Source organism: Diabrotica virgifera, chromosome 9 (genome assembly GCF_917563875.1).
Source record: "Diabrotica virgifera virgifera chromosome 9, PGI_DIABVI_V3a".
In the NCBI taxonomy this organism is placed as follows: Eukaryota; Metazoa; Arthropoda; class Insecta; order Coleoptera; family Chrysomelidae; genus Diabrotica; species Diabrotica virgifera.
The window spans coordinates 183,906,853-183,927,783 of NC_065451.1; the positions used below are offsets into that span (position 1 = coordinate 183,906,853).

At 33.0% G+C, this 20,931-nt stretch overlaps 1 protein-coding gene across 7 annotated transcripts in view; it reads right to left on the reverse strand.

Moving 5' to 3' along the window:
• Positions 1-20,931, reverse strand: part of LOC126891831 (ryanodine receptor) — a 285,318-nt gene that overhangs the window by 97,575 nt on the left and 166,812 nt on the right. For all 7 annotated transcript variants that reach the window (XM_050661137.1, XM_050661140.1, XM_050661136.1 and 4 more), the window contains 7 exons: positions 20,653-20,898; positions 19,645-19,834; positions 13,198-13,471; positions 9,311-9,613; positions 8,785-8,943; positions 7,290-7,514; positions 2,996-3,108 (listed from right to left, as the gene is read on the reverse strand). In XM_050661137.1, coding sequence (XP_050517094.1) covers positions 2,996-3,108; positions 7,290-7,514; positions 8,785-8,943; positions 9,311-9,613; positions 13,198-13,471; positions 19,645-19,834; positions 20,653-20,898 — 1,510 coding nt within the window. The remainder of the gene's footprint in view (positions 1-2,995; positions 3,109-7,289; positions 7,515-8,784; positions 8,944-9,310; positions 9,614-13,197; positions 13,472-19,644; positions 19,835-20,652; positions 20,899-20,931) is intronic.

Sequence of the window (20,931 nt, forward strand, 5' to 3'; positions counted from 1 at the left end):
CCATTTTTCTCTGAGCGACCTCTGTATGTTCGTTGTCAGTATAAGCATTTCGGTACCATAAATCATTACTGGTAACACGCATAGATTGTAGACATAAAGTTTTAACATAAAGTATCTTACCCCTCGTTCTACAAGAAACTTCCCAGTAGCATAATCGATCTTAATACTGGCCATTGTATTACTGTAAATATTATGTATCAAAAAAGTGTATATGTAGTCTATCCGCCACTAAGAGCTTCTAGAATCATGTACATTTCAATGGTGTCAAATGGGTTCTGAAAGTAATCAAACACAAGTGCCACTGGCCTATTGTATTCTATTATTTACTCAATGAGTAGCTTTAATGTAAGAAGGTGGTCGTTTGTTCCACATCCCGAAAGGAAGCCCACCTAATCAACTGTTTTGTGGCGTTGGGCTTTCAGTACACTAGCCCAACTGGGATTAAAGACGACATTTCCCCTGAAAGAAAGATATATGGTACTTTTCTACTGTATTACAAACTTCAACGTGCTTAAAATTGACCGAAGCAGCAGTACCCATTTACATTACGACGGTCAGTAATAATACTCACTGGATTGAAATCTTTGGATGCTTCGCTTTTAAATATGCCGTTTGCATGGCCGACTATATCCTAAAATATCAGATTATTTACAATAACATTTCGCACTCTTGTTTATTAATTGTTATACCAATATCACGTTCGGCATTGACCTAATTTAAATTCGAACGCATGTAAAACAATTTAATATGAACTTATTAAGATTTATTTAGATGTCTTAAGATTTTGTTTCTTTACTGTTTGATAAAAATTTAGTTTTTTCTCCAGTCTCTTATTTATTATTTTGCAAAAACTTGCAAAAACTTTTGCAGTAAGTCTTGCAAAAAATGCAAGTCTAAACAACTTGCGTCTTTGTCCAACCGATGTGTAAAGGTATCTGGTAGTGCTAACACTAAAAACTATCATTAGTAATAAAAACACACCTGCTCAACTTGTACAAAGGAGTCATTCTAAAGCAAGCCAATGCTGCTCTTTTCCTGGCAGCTCCTAAAACCCTCTTCCAGCTATCTCGATTTGTTTTCGGTTTTGTAGCCTGTTAGTAACAACACAATCAACGACAAACTGTTAAAAATGATGTTAGATAGTGTTAAATGCTATTCAAAACTAAATAAGTATCAAAAAACAACGAGTGACTTTTAAAAAATTAAGTGAATATCAACCATATTAACTACTAATAAGGTATAATTAAAAGGTTAGTAGGAATATATAATATATGGTTTTGTTTTATAATTAAATGACATTTATATTTGTAAATGTCATTAATAAATGTAATTGCCAAACTGACTCCCCTTGTTGAGTAAATAATAAAATTAATTAATTTAAATAAAACCATCGCTCCACACGTAGATGATAAAAAAGTTATGCGCCCCCCCCCCCTCGGTGTGTCACATCGCATTTTTTAATTTTATAACTTAGTCCAGAGAAATAAGATTTTTCTCGTGACACAACCCCCTCCAGGTCGAAACCAAATTTTTTGAGTAGTATGGACATCTATATTAATAACCTTTATGTTTCCTGCAGCCGATTTTGATGATATACATAGTTATAAACAAATAAAAATAAAAAAACGGTAAATTTTCGCTTTTTTCGTCTATTACTAAAAAGTGAAGTATTCTAAACAAATTTGAGAATAAGAAACTCATAAACCATATAAAAAAATTCAATAAATATGGCGTTCGCTGAATATGTCTATCCTTATTTGATGCTTAGAAAATTGCAAAATAAGTCATATATTTTGAGATTTTATAAATGTTCATAACTTATGTAAAAATAAAGTTAGAACCTTCTTATTACACGGAATGCTGAGACTTCTTGCGCTTAAATTATATTTTAAATTTCAAAGCAATTGGTCAAATAGTTTAAAAGTTATTTAATTTGTTTATCCCAAATTTATTTTTTTGCAACACTATAAGTCAGAAAATTATGAGGTTACAGTAATACTTCGGACAGTTTATGAAAGAAGAACATTTATACTATTAACTTAATTTAAAAAAAAAAATGACAAAAAGTAATTTTAAACAGTGTAAAATTATTTTGCAAACAACATGTCGATTTTTTGCTTACTTATAAACAATTAGAATAACTTTTTAACCGTTACCCGTAGAAAAATTATTTTTTCATATTTAGAAAGACTGAATTTTTATACACATTTAGAAAGAAAAACAATTGTCCTAGGACAATTAGGGACGAAGTTGCCCCCCCCCCCCTTTTTTAATTCACATGTTCTTGCAAAATAACTTTTCAATATTTAGAATGATTTTTTGTCATTTTTTTTTAATTAAGTTAATAGTGTAAATCTTCTTTCATAAACTATCCAAAGTATTACTGTAACTTTATCATTTTCTGACTTATAGTGTTGCAAAAAAATTAATTTGGGATAAACAAATTAAATAACTTTTAAACTATTTGACCAATTGCTTTGAAATTTATGGTATGATTTAAGCACCAGAAGTCTCAGCATTCTGTGTAATAAAAAGGTTCTAAGTTAATATTTACATAAGTTATGAATAAAAACTCAAAATTTATTTGCAATTTTCTAAGCAACCAATAAGGATAGACATATTCAGCGAACGCCATATTGAAGTTTTTGATACGATTTATGAGTTCTACTCTCAAATTTGTTTAAAATGCTTAACTTTTTGGCAATAGCCGAAAAAGCGAAAATTTACCGTTTTTTGATCTTCATTTGTTTATAACTATGTATATCATCAAAATCGGCTGCAGGAAACATATAGGTTATTATTATAGATGTCCATACTACTCAAAAAATTTGGTTTCGGCCTGGAGGGGGTTGTGTCACCGACAGGATATTTTTTCCTTATTTCTCTGAACTAACTAGAAAGTTGTATAAAAATTGTCCCAGTTAGTTGAATGATTAAATTGTTTTTATTAATTTTTTTAAAGTCTCCTCTCGATAAAGCCACAAACTGAACGAACCTTGGCAAACTGTGCAAAGAAGCCTGACGGAAGCAAGATAGTACGGCGCGCTTCCTTTGAGTCGAAACACAGCTTCTGTAAACACCTTTCTGCTGTTGTTGCGGGTGATCGATCTAACAGCCAACGGCAAAATAAAACAAGATGAAGACTAGTGCTAAAGTAAAATATAATCTTATGGGAAATGGTAGATAATTTAATATGCATGTTCTAGGTAGGTAGATGACGATTGTAGCAAGTATGGTAATAATAAATGAAGGTACCTATTGGTAAATGCATATTTCAAGTAAATTTAAAATCTACAAGATGCAAAGTTTCAAAAAGATGAACTAAGAATACGTGATTAAATACAATTTTCTTCGTTTACTTTGTAATTGCTAACATAGCGGATTGGTGCCTATGTTGTAGCGTTTATATTTTTCTAGTAAAAACTGCCCTCAAAATTTTGATTGTGCTCTACCAAGATATGCCTATACTGTCTCGTAGACTGGTTTAATTACGTTCCGCTACGCGTTATTTCGAGTTCCACTATCATTAATTTCCTGTATGTTTAGTCTAGTTAAACTGTACGACTACTTCTTATAAACACAGATCAACTTTCTATCTCAAAGTACTAATTAAAAATGTTTATATTAACAGTTGTCTGGCTATAGGGTATAAAATACTCAGATGCCAAGATGTGAGACATATTAGTTTTGACGCGCGATGGCGGCAGAAGTTAAGTAATTAGTATCTTAACTACAGTTATGTGGCGATAACTCGTATTTGCGGTAAATCTATTTTATTTTTTTTGTCCCTTTTCGTTTGATCATAGAATATAGAAAGAATTTATGTTTCTAAAGTTCCATTGACGGGGCAGCATTCAAAAGCTTCCCTCATTATTATGTCATCACTTCTGCTGCTTCATTCATTTTTTGCCGACCAGATAAGATTGGATTTGCATCTGAATTAGAGGATAGTTGCCTTTTTTTGCTTGAGGACACATGCCATTTTTTGAATATAATTGAATTAAAGATACATACAGGGTGTTTGGTAAAGAATGGGCCATAGCTTAACCTCAGATTCCTGAGCTTAAAATAGGTCGATTTAAGCTAACTTACCTTAGTACAAAAGTTGATACTAACCGAAATACAGGGTGTCAAAGTTAAACTTTATTTTATTTATTTTTGAATATTTCCTGACAGGCATGGGACAAGAACACGAAATTTGGTAAGTGGTGCTGGTACTGTACACCCTACTAAATTATGTTAAAAAAACGTTTCTGGCTACTACCAGAGGCGTACGACAAGGGAACGTGAATAGTTCACCCTTCCCAAATTCTACGCCACTGGCGGAATTGCTATTTTAGTGCAATTTTTTTATTCTCCAATACTTTCTATGTAAATAACATGCTCTTCATTCGTAACGATAAAGCCATTAGTTTTCGAGATATTTGAAGCCAAAAACGAAGGAGCATAATACATTAATCAAAATAAGTGTGCCTTTTCATTTTTAACTTCAAATATCTCGAAAATTAATGACTTTATCGTTACGAATGAATACTATATTATTTGCATAGAAAGTATTGGAGAATCTAAAAATTATGCTAAAATAGCAGTTTAATCAGTGGCGTAGAATTTGGGAAGCTTCAACCATTCACTTTACCCTGTCGTACGCCTCTGGTAGTAGCCAGAAACGATTATTTAACATAATTTAGTAGGGTGTACAGTGACTACACTTTCTGCCAAGTATGACACGGATATGTCAAATTATTTTAAAGTATATTTTTTTTAAATAATTTATTCTTTATTTAAAACTTTAAGAACTATGTGTGCCCGGTACTATGAAACTATTTGACATATCCGTATGATACTTGACAGAAAGTGTAGGTACTGTACACCCTACTAAATTATGTTAAATAATCGTTTCTGGTAATACCAGTGGCGTACGACAGGGGAAAATGAATGGTTGACCCTTACCAAATTCTACGCCACTGATGAAATTGCTATTTTAGCATAATTTTTAGATTATCCAATACTTTCTATGTAAATAATATACTCTTCATTCGTAACGATAAAGTCATTAGTTTTTGAGATATTTGACGTTAAAAATGAAAAGGGATAATTATTTTGATTAATGTATTATGCTCCTTCGTTTTTAGCTTCAAATATCTCGAAAAATAATGGCTTTATCGTAACGAAGAAAGAGTATGTTAGTTACATAGAAAGTATTGGAGAATAAAAAAATTTCACTAAAATAGAAATTCCGCCAGTGGCGTAGAATTTGGGAAGGGTTAACCCTTCACGTTCCCTCGTCGTACGCCTCTGGTAGTAGCCAGAAACGTTTGTTTAACATAATTTAGTAGGGTGTACAGTACCAGCACCTCTTACCAAATTTCGTGTTGTTGTCCCATGCCTGTCAGGAAATATTCAAAAATAAATAAAATAAAAGTTTAACTCTAACACCCTGTATTTCGTTTATTATCAACTTTTGTACTAAAGTAAGTTAGCCCTAATCGACCTATTTTAACCTCAGGAATCTAAGGTTAAGCTGTGGCCCATTCTTTACCAAACACCCTGTATATGCATAATTTGGACATTTTATGATTAAATATGTAATTATTTCGATTATTAGAAAGTTACATAATTTTTACACGACACGAGTACGATTTACTAACCAAAAGCTTTTTCGATTAAAAATTGTAGTCCATACCCATCATTTTTCATTTTTGCAAATTTAAATAGTAATTAATTTACCTTTTTTGAAGGATGATTTTTTTATTGTCTATATTTTTGCGTTGTATAGGTAAGCATTTTAATCTTAATAGTTTATAAATCTCTGGTTAAGATTTGATGAATCCATATTAATTTCTAGAGAAACATGCAGAAACGTAATATACGCATTTTACCATCGTTTAGGATAATCTCAAATTAACAATGGACAGGGAACACTTGATTAAGTAGACATTAATTTAACAACGCAGTAAATTTGTAATTATTGTTTAGTTGTACAGAGTTTGAATAAACAAATTGAGACGATTATATCAAAAAGCATAATTACTTTTACTATTAATTATGTGTATTCATTCAGTAATTTATAATGAACTATTTTAAATGGAAAATAAGCCACAATTTTACCAAAAAATGAATTTATTAACGTTTCGACGCCCAAATCGAATTTACTATGGAATCTCTAGCGCGATAATTTTACTGCCATTGTTGCATTTAGTTGTCTTTTTAAAGACAGATCACATGCTATGATTTTTTGTGGCGGATATTCTTGAGTTGGGGTTGATTTCATGTAATCGAATGAACTACCTTTTAGTAAAGTCGTCCCAGGAATGCAACTCATCAATATTGGGAATATCATTTTAAAGTCTTCTACTTTAAAATGTATAATACATGTCTGAATTGCCGATATGAATGAGTCAGATTAAATAAATTATTAGAAGCATTTTTTACTAAGCAACAACATTTTTGTTTATTTAGTATTATTTTGTATGTTGACAACGACACCCGACTTGGGCGTCGAAACTTTAATAAATTCATTTTTTGGTAAAATTGTGGCTTATTTCCCATTTAAAATCGTTCATTATAAAAATGCCACAAGGAAATAGCTTCAGAACAACATTCAGTAATTTGTTTACAATAATATTTCAGTTCATAACTTTGTGTTTTTCTAGATAAATATCTATTTTATCCTTTTGTAATATTTCACATATACCAATTTTACAAAAAAAACTATAAGTTTCAAACAGCGAGAGAGCGCTACCAGCGAAACTGACAGCGAATTGTATATGGTTGAACTGGTATTAAAGTGGAAATTTCAATAAAGGTGTTGTATACATACGGTGTTGTATTAAAAAAAATCAAAGTGACTAATGATATCAAAAAAATGGTAAATTTGGCAACGTTACAAACATCAAATTTAAAATCATCATATTGCAAAATGTCCCCGTTTTTTATAACTCTGCACATCCATTTAATTATTAGACCATCCATTACTATTTAGACGTTTCCAGCCTTTTGGTCCACTCTGTATACGTTTTAAACATCCCGAGCAAATTATGAGAGGAAATAGGGCATTTTTATACTTTCCTTAACCTTTTATCTATGGGTGCTTTCATGCTAGCTAACCTATAATTGTTCTATTTACAATTTGTTGAATATAAAAATAATGTATAATTGCAAGCTGCTGAGGACTCACCTAAAGCCAAAAAAGCATTCTACGCCGCTGATCACGTATTCTTAGTTTCGTTTCGTTCAAGAAAATATATTAAAAATATGCTAAATATAAATCTGAAGGGATTAAAACTCACCATATGAAGTCCGAATAATACTTTACTCATTGCAACGATCCTGTCAACGGTTTCGTCTACTTGGTTCTTTCCGTTATTGTCGACCGGACTGATAGACACGCTCTTTTTACTTCCCAGTTGGCTGTATAAGAAGTGTTGCCAGGACATCTCATCTGCAGGGTCGATTTTGTCTGGTAAAGTCAACTGGTTCTTAGCGAAGTCGATTATTTCGTATTCAGGCATTTTCTAAAATAGAAAAATGCAATATTTTAAATATTTAAAATATCATTTGTTATAGGTAGCCCAAGACCCATCCATGATGATGCCAAAAGAAGAAAAGAAGAAGAAGAATCACCATATATCGGTTAAAATTATACTTTAAAGTATTGTTACGACGGCGACGGTTCCATAAGATTGATCCCACATAGAAACAGTTTCTTGACGAAAAAGAAGAAGTATTAAAGTTCAAGAATATTCCATATGTCATCAAAAACTCCTGAAACCATGATACTATAAATAAAGAGATAGTATTTTCCCGTAGCGCAAATACGTCCGAGCTCGCGCAATGATGATGTAACTGGAGACCGGAAGTTGAATTTGAATTCTTGTTAAAGTTAAATGGGATTTGTATGCATTATGTGATGAAATTATTCAATTAGCAAAATAAAATTAAACTTCAATGTATCCGAAAAAAATTTAGTGTCGAGATTCCAGTCAAAATAACTGTCAAAGATAAAATATGATTACGAACCATTACGAACTTGTCGGTCTCCAGTTACGTCACGACTTCCGGATGTGCAATATATTATCTTGTTATTTATAGTATCATGCCTGAAACGTCTGGTGGATTATAGAACAGAGACATGTTAACCGTAGACAAGGCATACTGAGCAAAAAAGCGTAACGCGCGGGCAGTCGATCGGTGGTCTATATATCTCTTTTTACTAAGCGATACCGCTCATATGACGGTCAAAGATCGTCATAAAGATGGCTAGACCACTCAAAATGAATATTGGCCAATGGCGTCCTTGATATCGGCGTTACACCTCGATGCACAGAGCGGCCCATAGCTAGCCTAATCTACAGGTTATTATATCTATGTTATAGAACGTCAGAAATATAGAAAGACAGAGTGTCATTCAGAGCGAAGTGGCGACACCATCTTTTTTATTTGGCTCAGTACTGTTTCACTCTTACGCATTATAAAGTTGCGACAGTAGTCCTCCCCTTCCGTGCCTACTTATACTCACACTGAATGTCATCTTAATTTCTCGATACAATGTGTTAGAAAGAGATACCGCAAACCAGTCCACTCTATGTTAATACATACATAGTCAATCTCTATGGTCAAAAAATGTATATAAACATAGAGGGTTGACATTTCATAGAGGGTTGACAAGAAGAGTATTATTGACATTTTGAAGTAGATAGGTGTCATTTTGTTGTATTATAGTCAAGTATTGTAGACAAGTGGCTGTTAAATAAATTAATTTAAACGAAGTGTAATAGTACTTACTTTAAGAAAACGATCTTTGCAATGTTGAACAAGTTCTTGCTCACGGCCTGCAAAGAGATTCAGCCCCACAGGAAGAAGACGTTTCAGACAAGCTACCATCAGTGAAGCCTGGATCTCTTTATCTTTGTCTCTCTTCTTGTCGCGGTGCTTTTTCTTTTTCTAAAATCATTAAGTCGTTAATTGAATGTTAAAAGATGAAAATAACAACAATAAAATTAAACAAAAAAAAATGAAGGATAGAACACAAAAAGATAAACTTAGTAACATTGTCTGCAGCATTCCTTGTTCTTCAAGTCGTACATTGGTCAAACTTCTCAACAACTCAAGTCTAGGATCACTCTCCATAAAAGTGATTCACGCCTTCATCCAGACCGTTGTGTATTAATTTAATTGATCAATTCTACAGGTCACTCCATGAAACATTGTAGATAGAAGAGTTTTGCAGCTCGCTAAGGCACATTTATCTATGTCTTCTCTAAGGCGTAAATACCCTACAAAATAAAAAAATATATAAAGAATTATTTACCTTTCCAACAGTTGGTTGACTACCATCCGGAACAACGGTTCTTCTGGTCGCAGTAGGCATAATAAGCACCATGTTGTCGATTTCGTTGGCTGAGATGAAGTTCTGTTCTTCCCTTAAGAAGTATTGAGATTTGGACCAAATATTAAAGATTTCGGCGACGTGGTTGTACAGATCTTCTGCTTCAGCTACATTGTGTCGTAGCCAGTGGTTTCTTTGGAGATCGACGTACTTTATTAGTAGAGGATAAAATGAGTAAATATCTCTAACTAAAAGAATCCAGTCTTCCTGAATTTGGGCTTCAATCTGAAAGATATGATATGAACATTGTAGAATTAGTTCTATGTATGTGTGTATGAAATAAAAGAATGACAGTAACAAGTTTACGTTATTTATTTTAAAAACTCTCAATAGGTAATGAAATTGAGAGAATACTAATCTCAATATGCGTGTAAAAAGTATTTAACGTTGTCGTCAGAGAAGACCCAGTTTACTCATTAAGTCAGAAGAGATCGTTAAGTACCTAGGAGTCCATCTCGACAGAAGATTAAACTTTACAAAACACATCCAGGAAATCAAGAAACAGGCAGAAGTAGCGAAGGAAAAATCCAATTATAGCGGCAGGCCTACGTTAGAGCGGTACTGTTATATGAAGTATGGAGTTTAACAGCGGAAACCAACTGCAAGAAGCTTGTAAGAACAAAAACGACATGCTACAGATTAATAGATGGATAGTCATGGTAAGATAGAGTTCCAAACGCAATCATCCAAGAAAGTCTCCAGTACATACCACACACCACTGGGGGAGGTGGCCGTGAACAGGACTAGAAAATCTTCCACCAGGCCACAATAATAATCCTTAAGGCCAGGGATATACTCACTAGAAAGAGAGTGTAGAGGATACATCATGAAAGCCATAAACTGATTGGCTATCTAATGATTAGTGTCTAGCCAGGAGGTTGCCGAAGATAGCCAAGCAGGGAAGTCTGTAGGTACGGTGCCAAAAATAGTACCTCCAGAAACAGACGTCCAGCGTCTGTTTGCGGTCAAGAAACGAACCGTTGGAAGAAAAAGAAAGAAGACTGTAATATATTCTAAATACTAAAATATTGAATGGGTTGCATATGTGAGTCCATATTAAATATAGTAATGAAACACAGACCTACTCACAATCATTTAATTATACTTTGACGACCGGTTTCGATCTCTACAATATACAGATCATCTTCAGGTCGGCGTTACAAGTAGTTAAATGCTACAATAAGAAAAACTTGTGTTAGAACAGTGTCTGATTGAAGAGATGTTAATAGAAAGCCAAATTTAAAAATTTTAAAAAATTTATAAATTTTTTTTTTTTGAAATAAAGGTTTGCAACTGTTGATATTTCAGAATATTGGTATATACAAAGGCACACCTATGAGTAAAAATGCTCATAGGCATGTATGTGCAAATGGGTGCATACAGTTTGTGAATTTGTTGAGATTAAAATTTTTAACCATTAAAAAACAAAATAAGCATAAGCTGACTTAAATATGCTTCCAAATTCAAAGTAGTAATAATAAAAGAGATAGTAATATTGTTCTAATCTACTTACATGCCGTTACAAGGATTGCGTTGCAACTTAGTTGTTGTCATATTAGTACGTCCAAATTATGCTAATTGGTTTGTTGGGATAGTGATAGGGTAAACAGACATGTTACGTAGGTTAAAACACAGTAAGATTTCGAATTTGGAATGGATCCTGAAGGAAGATGCGTATGTGAAACGGGTGATGTTTTGTTCGAATGGAGAAAGACAATGCTCCAGGGGTTGCAGTTTAATTGTAGCAAAGTATGAAATGTTATTCTATACTCTTGTACAAATGTGATGGTCTTAGCTCGTAGATGTTATACGATGCGGGCAGAGGTCAAAGCATAGGAAATGACAAATAGGAAATTGTTGTAATAAATTAATTTAATTTAAGATGTGTTGTTCTCAGTAAATTAACTGAGGGATGTCATAAGTATAATAATATTATAATATTATGAAGTAGTAAGTGCCATACACTGTGAAAACTATGAAGTGTATAGAAATTAAAAGAAAGCAAGTTAGTTAAATGAAAAAATTATTATTATCAAAAAGTCGGTTAAGAAACTTTAAATTGAAAAATTGAAAAAGGTAAGAAATTGAGAAAATTAAAGATTATTTTGTTTGAGCTATTGTATAATGGGATATGTACAAAGAAAAAGAAAGAAACGAAATATTAATGGAAGGGTGTAGGCACTTACTTGAGAATAGTTTTTTAAAATAAATAAATAAATTAACACATAACACATAGGGTTTAAAAGCACAAAGACATAACAATTATTGGTAAAAGGTTTTTTTAAGGGAGGTAGCACTACATTTCCCCAATTCACTAATTAACTTATTTTTTATTTCCTAAATTGAAGTCTAGTTTTTGTGTTTTCAAGAGGGAATATTGACAGTGTAGACAGATGTAGGTTATCTGAAATGTCAAAACACTTCTGTCTTTAGTGAATTGGGGAAATGTAGTGCTACCTGCCTTAAAAAAACCTTTTACCAATAATTGTTATGTCTTTGTGCTTTTAAACCCTATGTGTTATGTGTTAATTTATTTATTTATTTTAAAAAACTATTCTCAAGTAAGTGCCTACACCCTTCCATTAATATTTCGTTTCTTTCTTTTTCTTTGTACATATCCCATTATACAATAGCTCAAACAAAATAATCTTTAATTTTCTCAATTTCTTACCTTTTTCAATTTTTCAATTTAAAGTTTCTTAACCGACTTTTTGATAATAATAATTTTTTCATTTAACTAACTTGCTTTCTTTTAATTTCTATACACTTCATAGTTTTCACAGTGTATGGCACTTACTACTGCATAATATTATAATGTTATTATTATACTTATGACATCCCTCAGTTAATTTACTGAGAACAACACATCTTAAATTAAATTAATTTATTACAACAATTTTCTATTTGTCATTTCCTATGCTTTGACCTCTGCCCGCATCGTATAACATGTACGAGCTAAGACCATCACATTTGTACAAGAGTCTAGAATAACATTTCATACTTTGCTACAATTAATACGCAACCCCTGGAGCATTGTCTTTCTCCATTCGAACAAAACATCACCCGTTTCACATACGCATCTTCCTTCAGGATCCATTCCAAATTCGAAATCTTACTGTGTTTTAACCTACGTAACATGTCTGTTTACCCTATCACTATCCCAACAAACCAATTAGCATAATTTGGACGTACTAATATGACAACAACTAAGTTGCAACGCAATCCTTGTAACGGCATGTAAGTAGATTAGAACAATATTACTATCTCTTTTATTATTACTACTTTGAATTTGGAAGCATATTTAAGTCAGCTTATGTTTATTTTGTTTTTTAATGGTTAAAAATTTTAATCTCAACAAATTCACAAACTGTATGCACCCATTTGCACATACATGCCTATGAGCATTTTTACTCATAGGTGTGCCTTTGTATATACCAATATTCTGAAATGTCAACAGTTGCAAACCTTTATTTCAAAAAAAAAAAAAATTTATAAATTTTTTAAAATTTTTAAATTTGGCTTTCTATTAACATCTCTTCAATCAGACACTGTTCTAACACAAGTTTTTCTTATTGTAGCATTTAACTACTTGTAACGCCGACCTGAAGATGATCTGTATATTGTAGAGATCGAAACCGGTCGTCAAAGTATAATTAAATGATTGTGAGTAGGTCTGTGTTTCATTACTATATTCTAAATACTGTTCGACCTGTACGTATGAGGCCATAAACCTTTATTTTTATTTTATTTATTCCTTTTGGTTTCTACTAAGTAAAAATACTACAACTTTTTTTAACATGTTGCGTTACCTGAGATGTATCATCTGTAGAGCTCTTGATAAAACCTCTCAAGCTCTCTTCCTTGTGGAACATCGCTTCAGTCCTCTTCTTCACCCTCTCAGCAAGAGGAAGGAACGGATCCTTAAGCAGCTCTTCGCTGCTGTTGATGATTATCTGTTGCGTGTAGGCTGCGATTCTTGTCATCCATGGAGAATTCTCGTTGCCAATATTCTTTTTAATGAGTTTCAAAACATTTTTGAGAAGCTGGTTCATGTGTTCGGCTGTGACCATTGAGACGTGGGTTCTGTAAATAGTAACCAATAAAATGATAACCCGAATTATACACTACTCCAATAAATTAACGCACCATCGTAAAATTGGGACCTTTTTGATGTCCCGAATTTCCTAAACCTGTTGTTTTAATAATACATATATGTTATAGCCTTATACTTTAGGAGTGTCTCTGTAATAATGTTGTTGCTAGACAGGTAAATGACATTGTATACCTGGTGTAACAATCATACTGTGTCTTTTCTCAAAGTTAGGAACACCCTGTGCAATATTCTAGCATTTATAAAATATTGAAATTAAAACTCAATGATAGCCTTACGCTTTCTTAACATTTTGTTTTTAGATTTATTCGCTGATGTTCGATAATAAAAGAGGTATGTTCTTTTATATTACACATGAGGTTTGCTATTTGGTCTTGATCAATATCATTCCAAATCTCGACAATGTGTGACCTCTTGCGTCTACCTCTTGTAAGGTTCTAGGAGGTGGCAAACACTGTCGTAGTTTTCTGACAATTATGTCCCACAAATGTTCGATGTCAGCATAAAAACAAAGATAATCAGATGTACAAAAATGGGGATAAACAAATAAAATCCAAAATTAAGCAGGCTAAAGAACAATGGTTAAAAGAACAATGCGCAGAAATAGAAGAACACCAGAAAAGACACGATAATTTTAACACACATAAAAAAATAAGAAATTAACTCAGTACAACAGAAAAAGAAAACCGGGAATACTAAAAGATACAGATAGGAAACTTGTGTTGAGTACTAACGAAAAATTAAAGAGATGGACATAATACATAAATGAATTGTTCAAAGACAATAGAACAGAGCAGATGGAAGTCGAAGTAGAAGATGATACGGTTTTAAAGATATTAAAAGAAGAAATTAAATCGGCATTAAAAAACAGCAAAAGTGGTAAAGCAGTAGATCCAGACCAAATCCCAGTAGAAAGCTTAAAATGCATAAATGATAAAAGCTTAGACATTATCGTAGACTTGTTTAACACAGTGTACAAAACAAGAAACATACCAAAACAATGGTTACTCTCAACCTTTTGTGCTATCCCTAAAAATACGAACGCTAAAGATCGCAGTGAATACAGAACAATATCATTAATAAGTCACTTTCTCAAATTATTCTTGAAAATAATACATGGTCGTATAAATAAAAAACTAGAAGAAGGAATAGATGATAGTCAGTTTGGGTTCAGAAACGGACTAGGAACCAGAGAGGAGTTATTTGCTTTTAATGTAATAGCTCAAAGATGCATGGACATGAATGTGGATGTGCATGTTTGTTACGTTGATTTTGAGAAAGCTTTTGACAAAGTAAGACAGACATGAAAAATTAGTCCAAATTCTAAAGACAAAAAACATAGACAAAAGGGACTTACGAATAATGACAAACCTTTACTGGAATCAAAGAGCACAAATTGTAATAGATAACGAACCCAGTCCAGAAATTGAAATCAGGAGAGGAGTTCGGCAGGGATGTATTATGTCTCCATTACTCTTTAATGCATATAGTGAAGCCATTTTTGAAGAAGCATTGCTATCTCAAAGTGAAGGAATAATAATTAACGGAAGATCTATTAACAACATAAGATATGCAGATGACACCGTGATTATGACAAGCTCTGTTGAACAGCTCCAACTACTACTAAACAAAACAAACAATTTCTGTGAAGAATATGGACTAAAAATAAATATAAAAAAGACCAAATACATGATAATGGGGGCTATGCTGTATCCTTTACGTAAAGTGATTACGTACATGTGTAAAGTTCAGAATTACGTACATCAGATTACAGTCGTCAAAACATAAGTGTATAAAGTGGTATGATGTATCAAAAAAATTACGTATCATGTTATTAGGGTTCTGTCATGTCCTGACTGTCAGTTAATTCATGTTAACCCAACTTTTTGCTTGTTTTTAAGTTTAATGTTTATATTTTGAAAAGATGAATTTTGTAAATCGGTTATTTATGTACTTAAATGCTGTGGCAGAAAGACATAATTTAAATCTAGAGTGACTTCAGTTACGAGATGGATTACGAGACAACCAGTAATCCGTTTTTATGAGATATTTCAGTGCCAAAAACTATTACTGTGATATAAAATTAAATAAAACATTGTAATTACTACTAGATTAATAATCTTATATTTTTTATGTTTAGTGATAATGTTTAAAATGTAATGGACTAAGCTCATGTTGTAAGTTTTTATGCTTCTTTAATACAATGCTTGTTTGTCTTAATTTCATTGTATTTACTGAGAAAAGAATTATAAATTTATTTTAGACTTGATGAAACAAATAAATTTTGCGAAAGCTTGATATTAATACATTCACTGACACAACTGCATATGAAGTCACTCCTTAAGAAGATGTGACTACATGTGAAGTGTGTCTGTTAATGTGTCTACAGAGTTTTTCTTTATTCTGCCCCTTAACTTAATGACTGCAACATCAAAATACAGATAACAGACACTAAGAATTCAGCTTTTTCACCCATTTAGTGAAGATGTTTTGTTTACAAATCAACATTATCAGTTTATCTACATTTCTGTATGCTATACCGCTATATTTACTAGAGGTGTATGCTAGCTTGGGAAAAGATCACTGCAGAAGCAATGCAACCAATTTGTGACAATAATGTTAGAAGATCCTAACGATTCCAGAGCAACAACTAACACATCCAAGGAGGAAGCTACAGCTACCCGAGGAAAGGAATGCGGAATGTTTCAAACAATCAATAGAGTTTTTGAAACAAGGAAAGGTTAACGCAGACCTATTCTAACTTGGCTATACTGTACTGATGATAGCTAATGAGTCAGAGACATGTGTCTGTCTTCACATAGTATATCTGAAACATACTGTATTTTTTCCATCCTGGTTGCGAGACGTGCTGATATATACTTCCTACTTGATTTTACTGTCAACTTGCACTGACCATGAGGAAGTGGTTCAAGCACTTCAAAAAATAAAGGAATCAGAGGATATTCCTGGGGAAATGTGGAAGCCATTAGGAGAGGCAGGAATAAGTTGGCTAATACGTTTATTTAATAGAATTATGGAAGTTGGACAAATGCTAAACGAACGGAGAAGCAGTATATTTGTACCCGTTTATAAAAACAAAAAAAAATACAATAATGAACAAACTACAGAGTCATAAAACTACTTAGACACTTCACGAAAATATGGGAGAGGCACAGTAAGTACTCAGTTCTTATTTATACTCATTAGTTTTGGATCAGTAAACAAGGGAACTGCATAGACCTGGATAATGCGTACCAAAAAAAAGTTGATTAATAGCTAGCTGAAAATTATTTGTTAATAGATTAACAGTGTCTAGTCAGACAAACTTTGATGCATGGGAACAGGGGAAGTATTAATTGTGGAATAAGTTAAAAATTTGGAACGTCAGACTTTGAAAACGTTCCATGTATTTTGTCGGACAGAACTTCCAATTGATTTATTTCCATTTCATTACTCTCATGCAAAAATCAGACTGGTGTTTATCACCAACTGGGCATTTTAATGAGTGGAACAAGAAGAACATGTCAAATGACAGGAATCATGTTGGTTAGTAATATCAGTCTGATTTTTGCATGAGAGTTTAATGAAAGGGTAACAAATCAATTGGATGTTCTGTCTGACAAAATACACGGGAGTTTTAGTAATCTACGTTCCAAATTTTTAAACTGTTCCACAATTAAAACTTCCAGTGTTTGCGTACATCAAAGTTTGTTAAGCTATAGGGCTTTTCATTCACAGTCATTTGTTTCGAGCTTCTGTCATATGCCGTATAATCCGTGTATAGGGCTTTTCATCGATTGTCATTTGTTTCGAGCTTCTGTCATGTGTCATATTATATTAATATATCTACGTCTTTGTATCATTGGTATATGCCAATAACGTATGACATAGATATATTAATATTATGTGACACATGACAGAAGCTCGAAACAAATGACTGAATGAAAAGCCCTATATTAATATTATATAACATATGACAGGAACTCGAAACAAATGACAATTGATGAAAAGCCCTATTAGCAAATTTTCAGCTTGCTATTAATCAACTTTTTTTTGGTACGTGGGATCCAGGCCTAGCAGGGTAAGGGTGCACTCACTAAGGAGACCAAAGGATGGTATCCTCGCCTAGAACAGAGTATTCTACTACTCTTCATTTTCGTGAACGATCTCATCGCATTTAACATAATGCATCGGGCGATCCATGATATGGTACGAGGGATACCAGGGAGCGAGGGTCGGCGCCTCGTTGTGAGCAAAACTTTACATTCCCTGGTACTTACTGTATCCTGATGATGTAGTGTTAGTAGGAAATAGTCAAAGCTACTTAGAACAAAAACAAAAATTTATTTTATGATATAATATATTGAAGTACTAAACAACTATAAAATCACTTAAAAATTAAACACTAAACCAATTAAACTAAATATCAAATACAAGTCTATCACACAAACAACTTTGTTTCACAAATCAAAATAACAATATTTATTAATATAACATAAACATTTTCACATAACCAAACTAAACGGCAAGTAATTTTTGTTTAGAAAAGTTTAAAATTACGTTTACGCGTGCGTTTACCTAAAAGAAATTACATACGAAGGTAGGCAACCCCTTGGATATCATTGATACAGCATACCAATTTTACACACAAGATTACAGCCTGTAATTCGAGTTTACCGTACGTAATCGGTTTACGTAAATGATACAGCATAGCCCCCAATAACTAAAAAAACAAACATACAAACAAGCATACATTTGGGAAATGTACCGATAGAAAGGGTTGATAAATACAAATACCTAGGAACCTGGATTTCAGAGAAAAATGATCAAACAACAGAAATAAGGACCAGGATAGAAATAGCAAGAAATGCGTTTGTAAAAATGAAAACAGTTCTCTGCAACAAAGACCTTAGCTTAGAACTGAGAGTAAGAGCTTTGAGATGCTACGTGTTCCCGATACTACAATATGGACTTGAAAGCTGGACATTAAAGCAAGAACACATAAATAAGCTACAGTCATTTGAAATGTGGTATTACATAAGGATGCTTAGAATAGCATGGACACAGACACAGAAGAAAACGAACACGGAAGTATTGCGAGAAATGGGTAAAGAAAATGTGAAATAATAAACACAATAAAAATAAGAAAGTTACAATATCTGGGACACGTAATGAGGGGACCGCGATATGAAATGCTAAGACTGATAATACAGGGAAAGATAAGAGGCGGAAGGAGTATAGGAAGAAGGAGAGTGTCATGGTTAAAGAATTTAAGGGACTGGTTTAGATGCAGTTCTATAGAACTCTTTAGAGCAGCGGTTGATAGAGTAAAGATAGTGATGATGATATCCAACCTCCGATTAGGAGACGGCACTTGAAGAAGAAGAAATGTTCGATCCGGTGAAGATCTGGACCATGCGGTGGCCAATTAAAATACCGAAGATTTACCTGTTGTAATTATTCGGTTACAGTTCGTGAAACGTGAGGTCTTGCATTATCGTTCATTAGCAAAAAATTGTTACCAATATAAGGAGCCGATAGCATGGTAGCTAAGTCCTTCGCTATGCAAGGTCACTGCTTGAACACACTCATCCAGAGTTAAATTCCTTGTAGCGCCTTCCATTTCCTCCAAACAACAAAAAAATTAAAGACTTAATTGAAACTTTAAATAATACATCTACTAATTTTCACAACAAACCAGACACTTTTTGACTGTTAACAATTTGAAATTTATCAAATTGGTCATTTCTCATAGCCTACTTTAGGCTTGTTTATTAAACTAACAGAAAATGAGGATATATTGATGAAAAACGTGGCTAGTTGTTAAAGTATCTAACTTTTTTATTATCCGACATAAGCGAATGAATCAAAAAACAAAATGTTAAGAAAACCTGAGGCTATAGTTGGGTTTTAATTTCAGTATTTTATAAATGCTAGAATAATCCAGAGGGTGTTTCGAACTTTGAGAAAAAATACCAAGTTTGATTGATACACCCGGTATACAATGACAATTTACCTGTCTAGCAACAACATCATCTTAGCGATATTGTTAAAGAATAAGGCTATATTTTTAAGGTGGTGCGTTAATTTCTTGAAGAAGTGTAGTATTAGTTTATCAAAACTGTAACAGCTGAAATATACTTACCCTCCAGTTGGACTGACATTATCAGGTCCCTGACTCCACCAGAAGGGTAGATATGAACATAACATCGGCATTATGACGTCGATGATATATGGACAGTCAGAATAGGTCTTTTCGCTGTCCACGAACTGATCTACCTCAGAAATTATAGTTTCCAGCGTTGGCATCGAGCTTTCCATACGCGCCATAATATCTAAAAGAAAAATATGTACAATGTGCACCTAAAGTCATCTATTCCATCCCATCATCTATTTTCTTTACTATAAGACTGCAATGAATATATTTTTTAAAATATCACAAGGAAAAATTCCTGTAACTGGCTGTATACCATAAATCACAAAACATAAAAACCTTATTTTGTAAAAGGTATATTTAAAATTCCTAAAAAGGGCTATATCACAACAAAACGTTTTCGGAATCAATATTCCATAATCAGTGTTATCACAGGTTTACATGCTTTAAGCCACCAAAATATACGGGTAAAAAGCCTTAAGTTGTTTTTGGGCAGTTGGGGTTACATTATATTACATATTTGATTTTAAAGGATGTTAAAAATATTTCCAGATTAACCCCTGGCATCACATGACATCAACCATATTGGTTGAAAAATTTGTAGGTAGGACCTTACATGGCAGAGCATAGGTGACAACTAAACCAACCAATATGGTTCATTTCATGTGATGCCAGGGGTTAATCGGGAAATATTTTTAACATCCTTTAAAATCGGATAATATAATGTAACCTCAACTGTTTAAAAAACAACTCAAGGGTTTTTACCCGTATATTTTGGTGGCTTAAAGCATGTAAACCTGCGATAACACTGATGATGGAATATTGATTCCGAAAAAGTTTTGTTGTGATATAGCCCTTTTTAGGGATTTAACTATACCTTTTACAAGATAAGGTTTTTATTTTTTGAATATATTTTTGGGTTATGAACTAAAGAACTTGTTCAGGGGTTTATGTTTGGGTTGGGTGACATAATAATTCAAAATGGCGGGCATATCTTACCTTGAGCTTCCAGGGAATGATCCGCAATTCTGTTTAACAAAGAAAACTGGTTGTGTTTGTTCAAGTGTGGTTCTAAGAAGGCTACGGGGAAGGTGGAACTGAAAGCTCCCAAACAGGATCCCAGTGAGGGCCGGTATTTTTCCATCTCCGTCTTTAAATATTTCCTCTCGTGAGATAAGGTTGGATCTGTACCGAGAGTATAGAGGGCCTGCAGAATTTTATAAGATGCTACTTGAATTTCGTCCACTGAAATGAAAATTTAGATGTAAAGACCGGAAA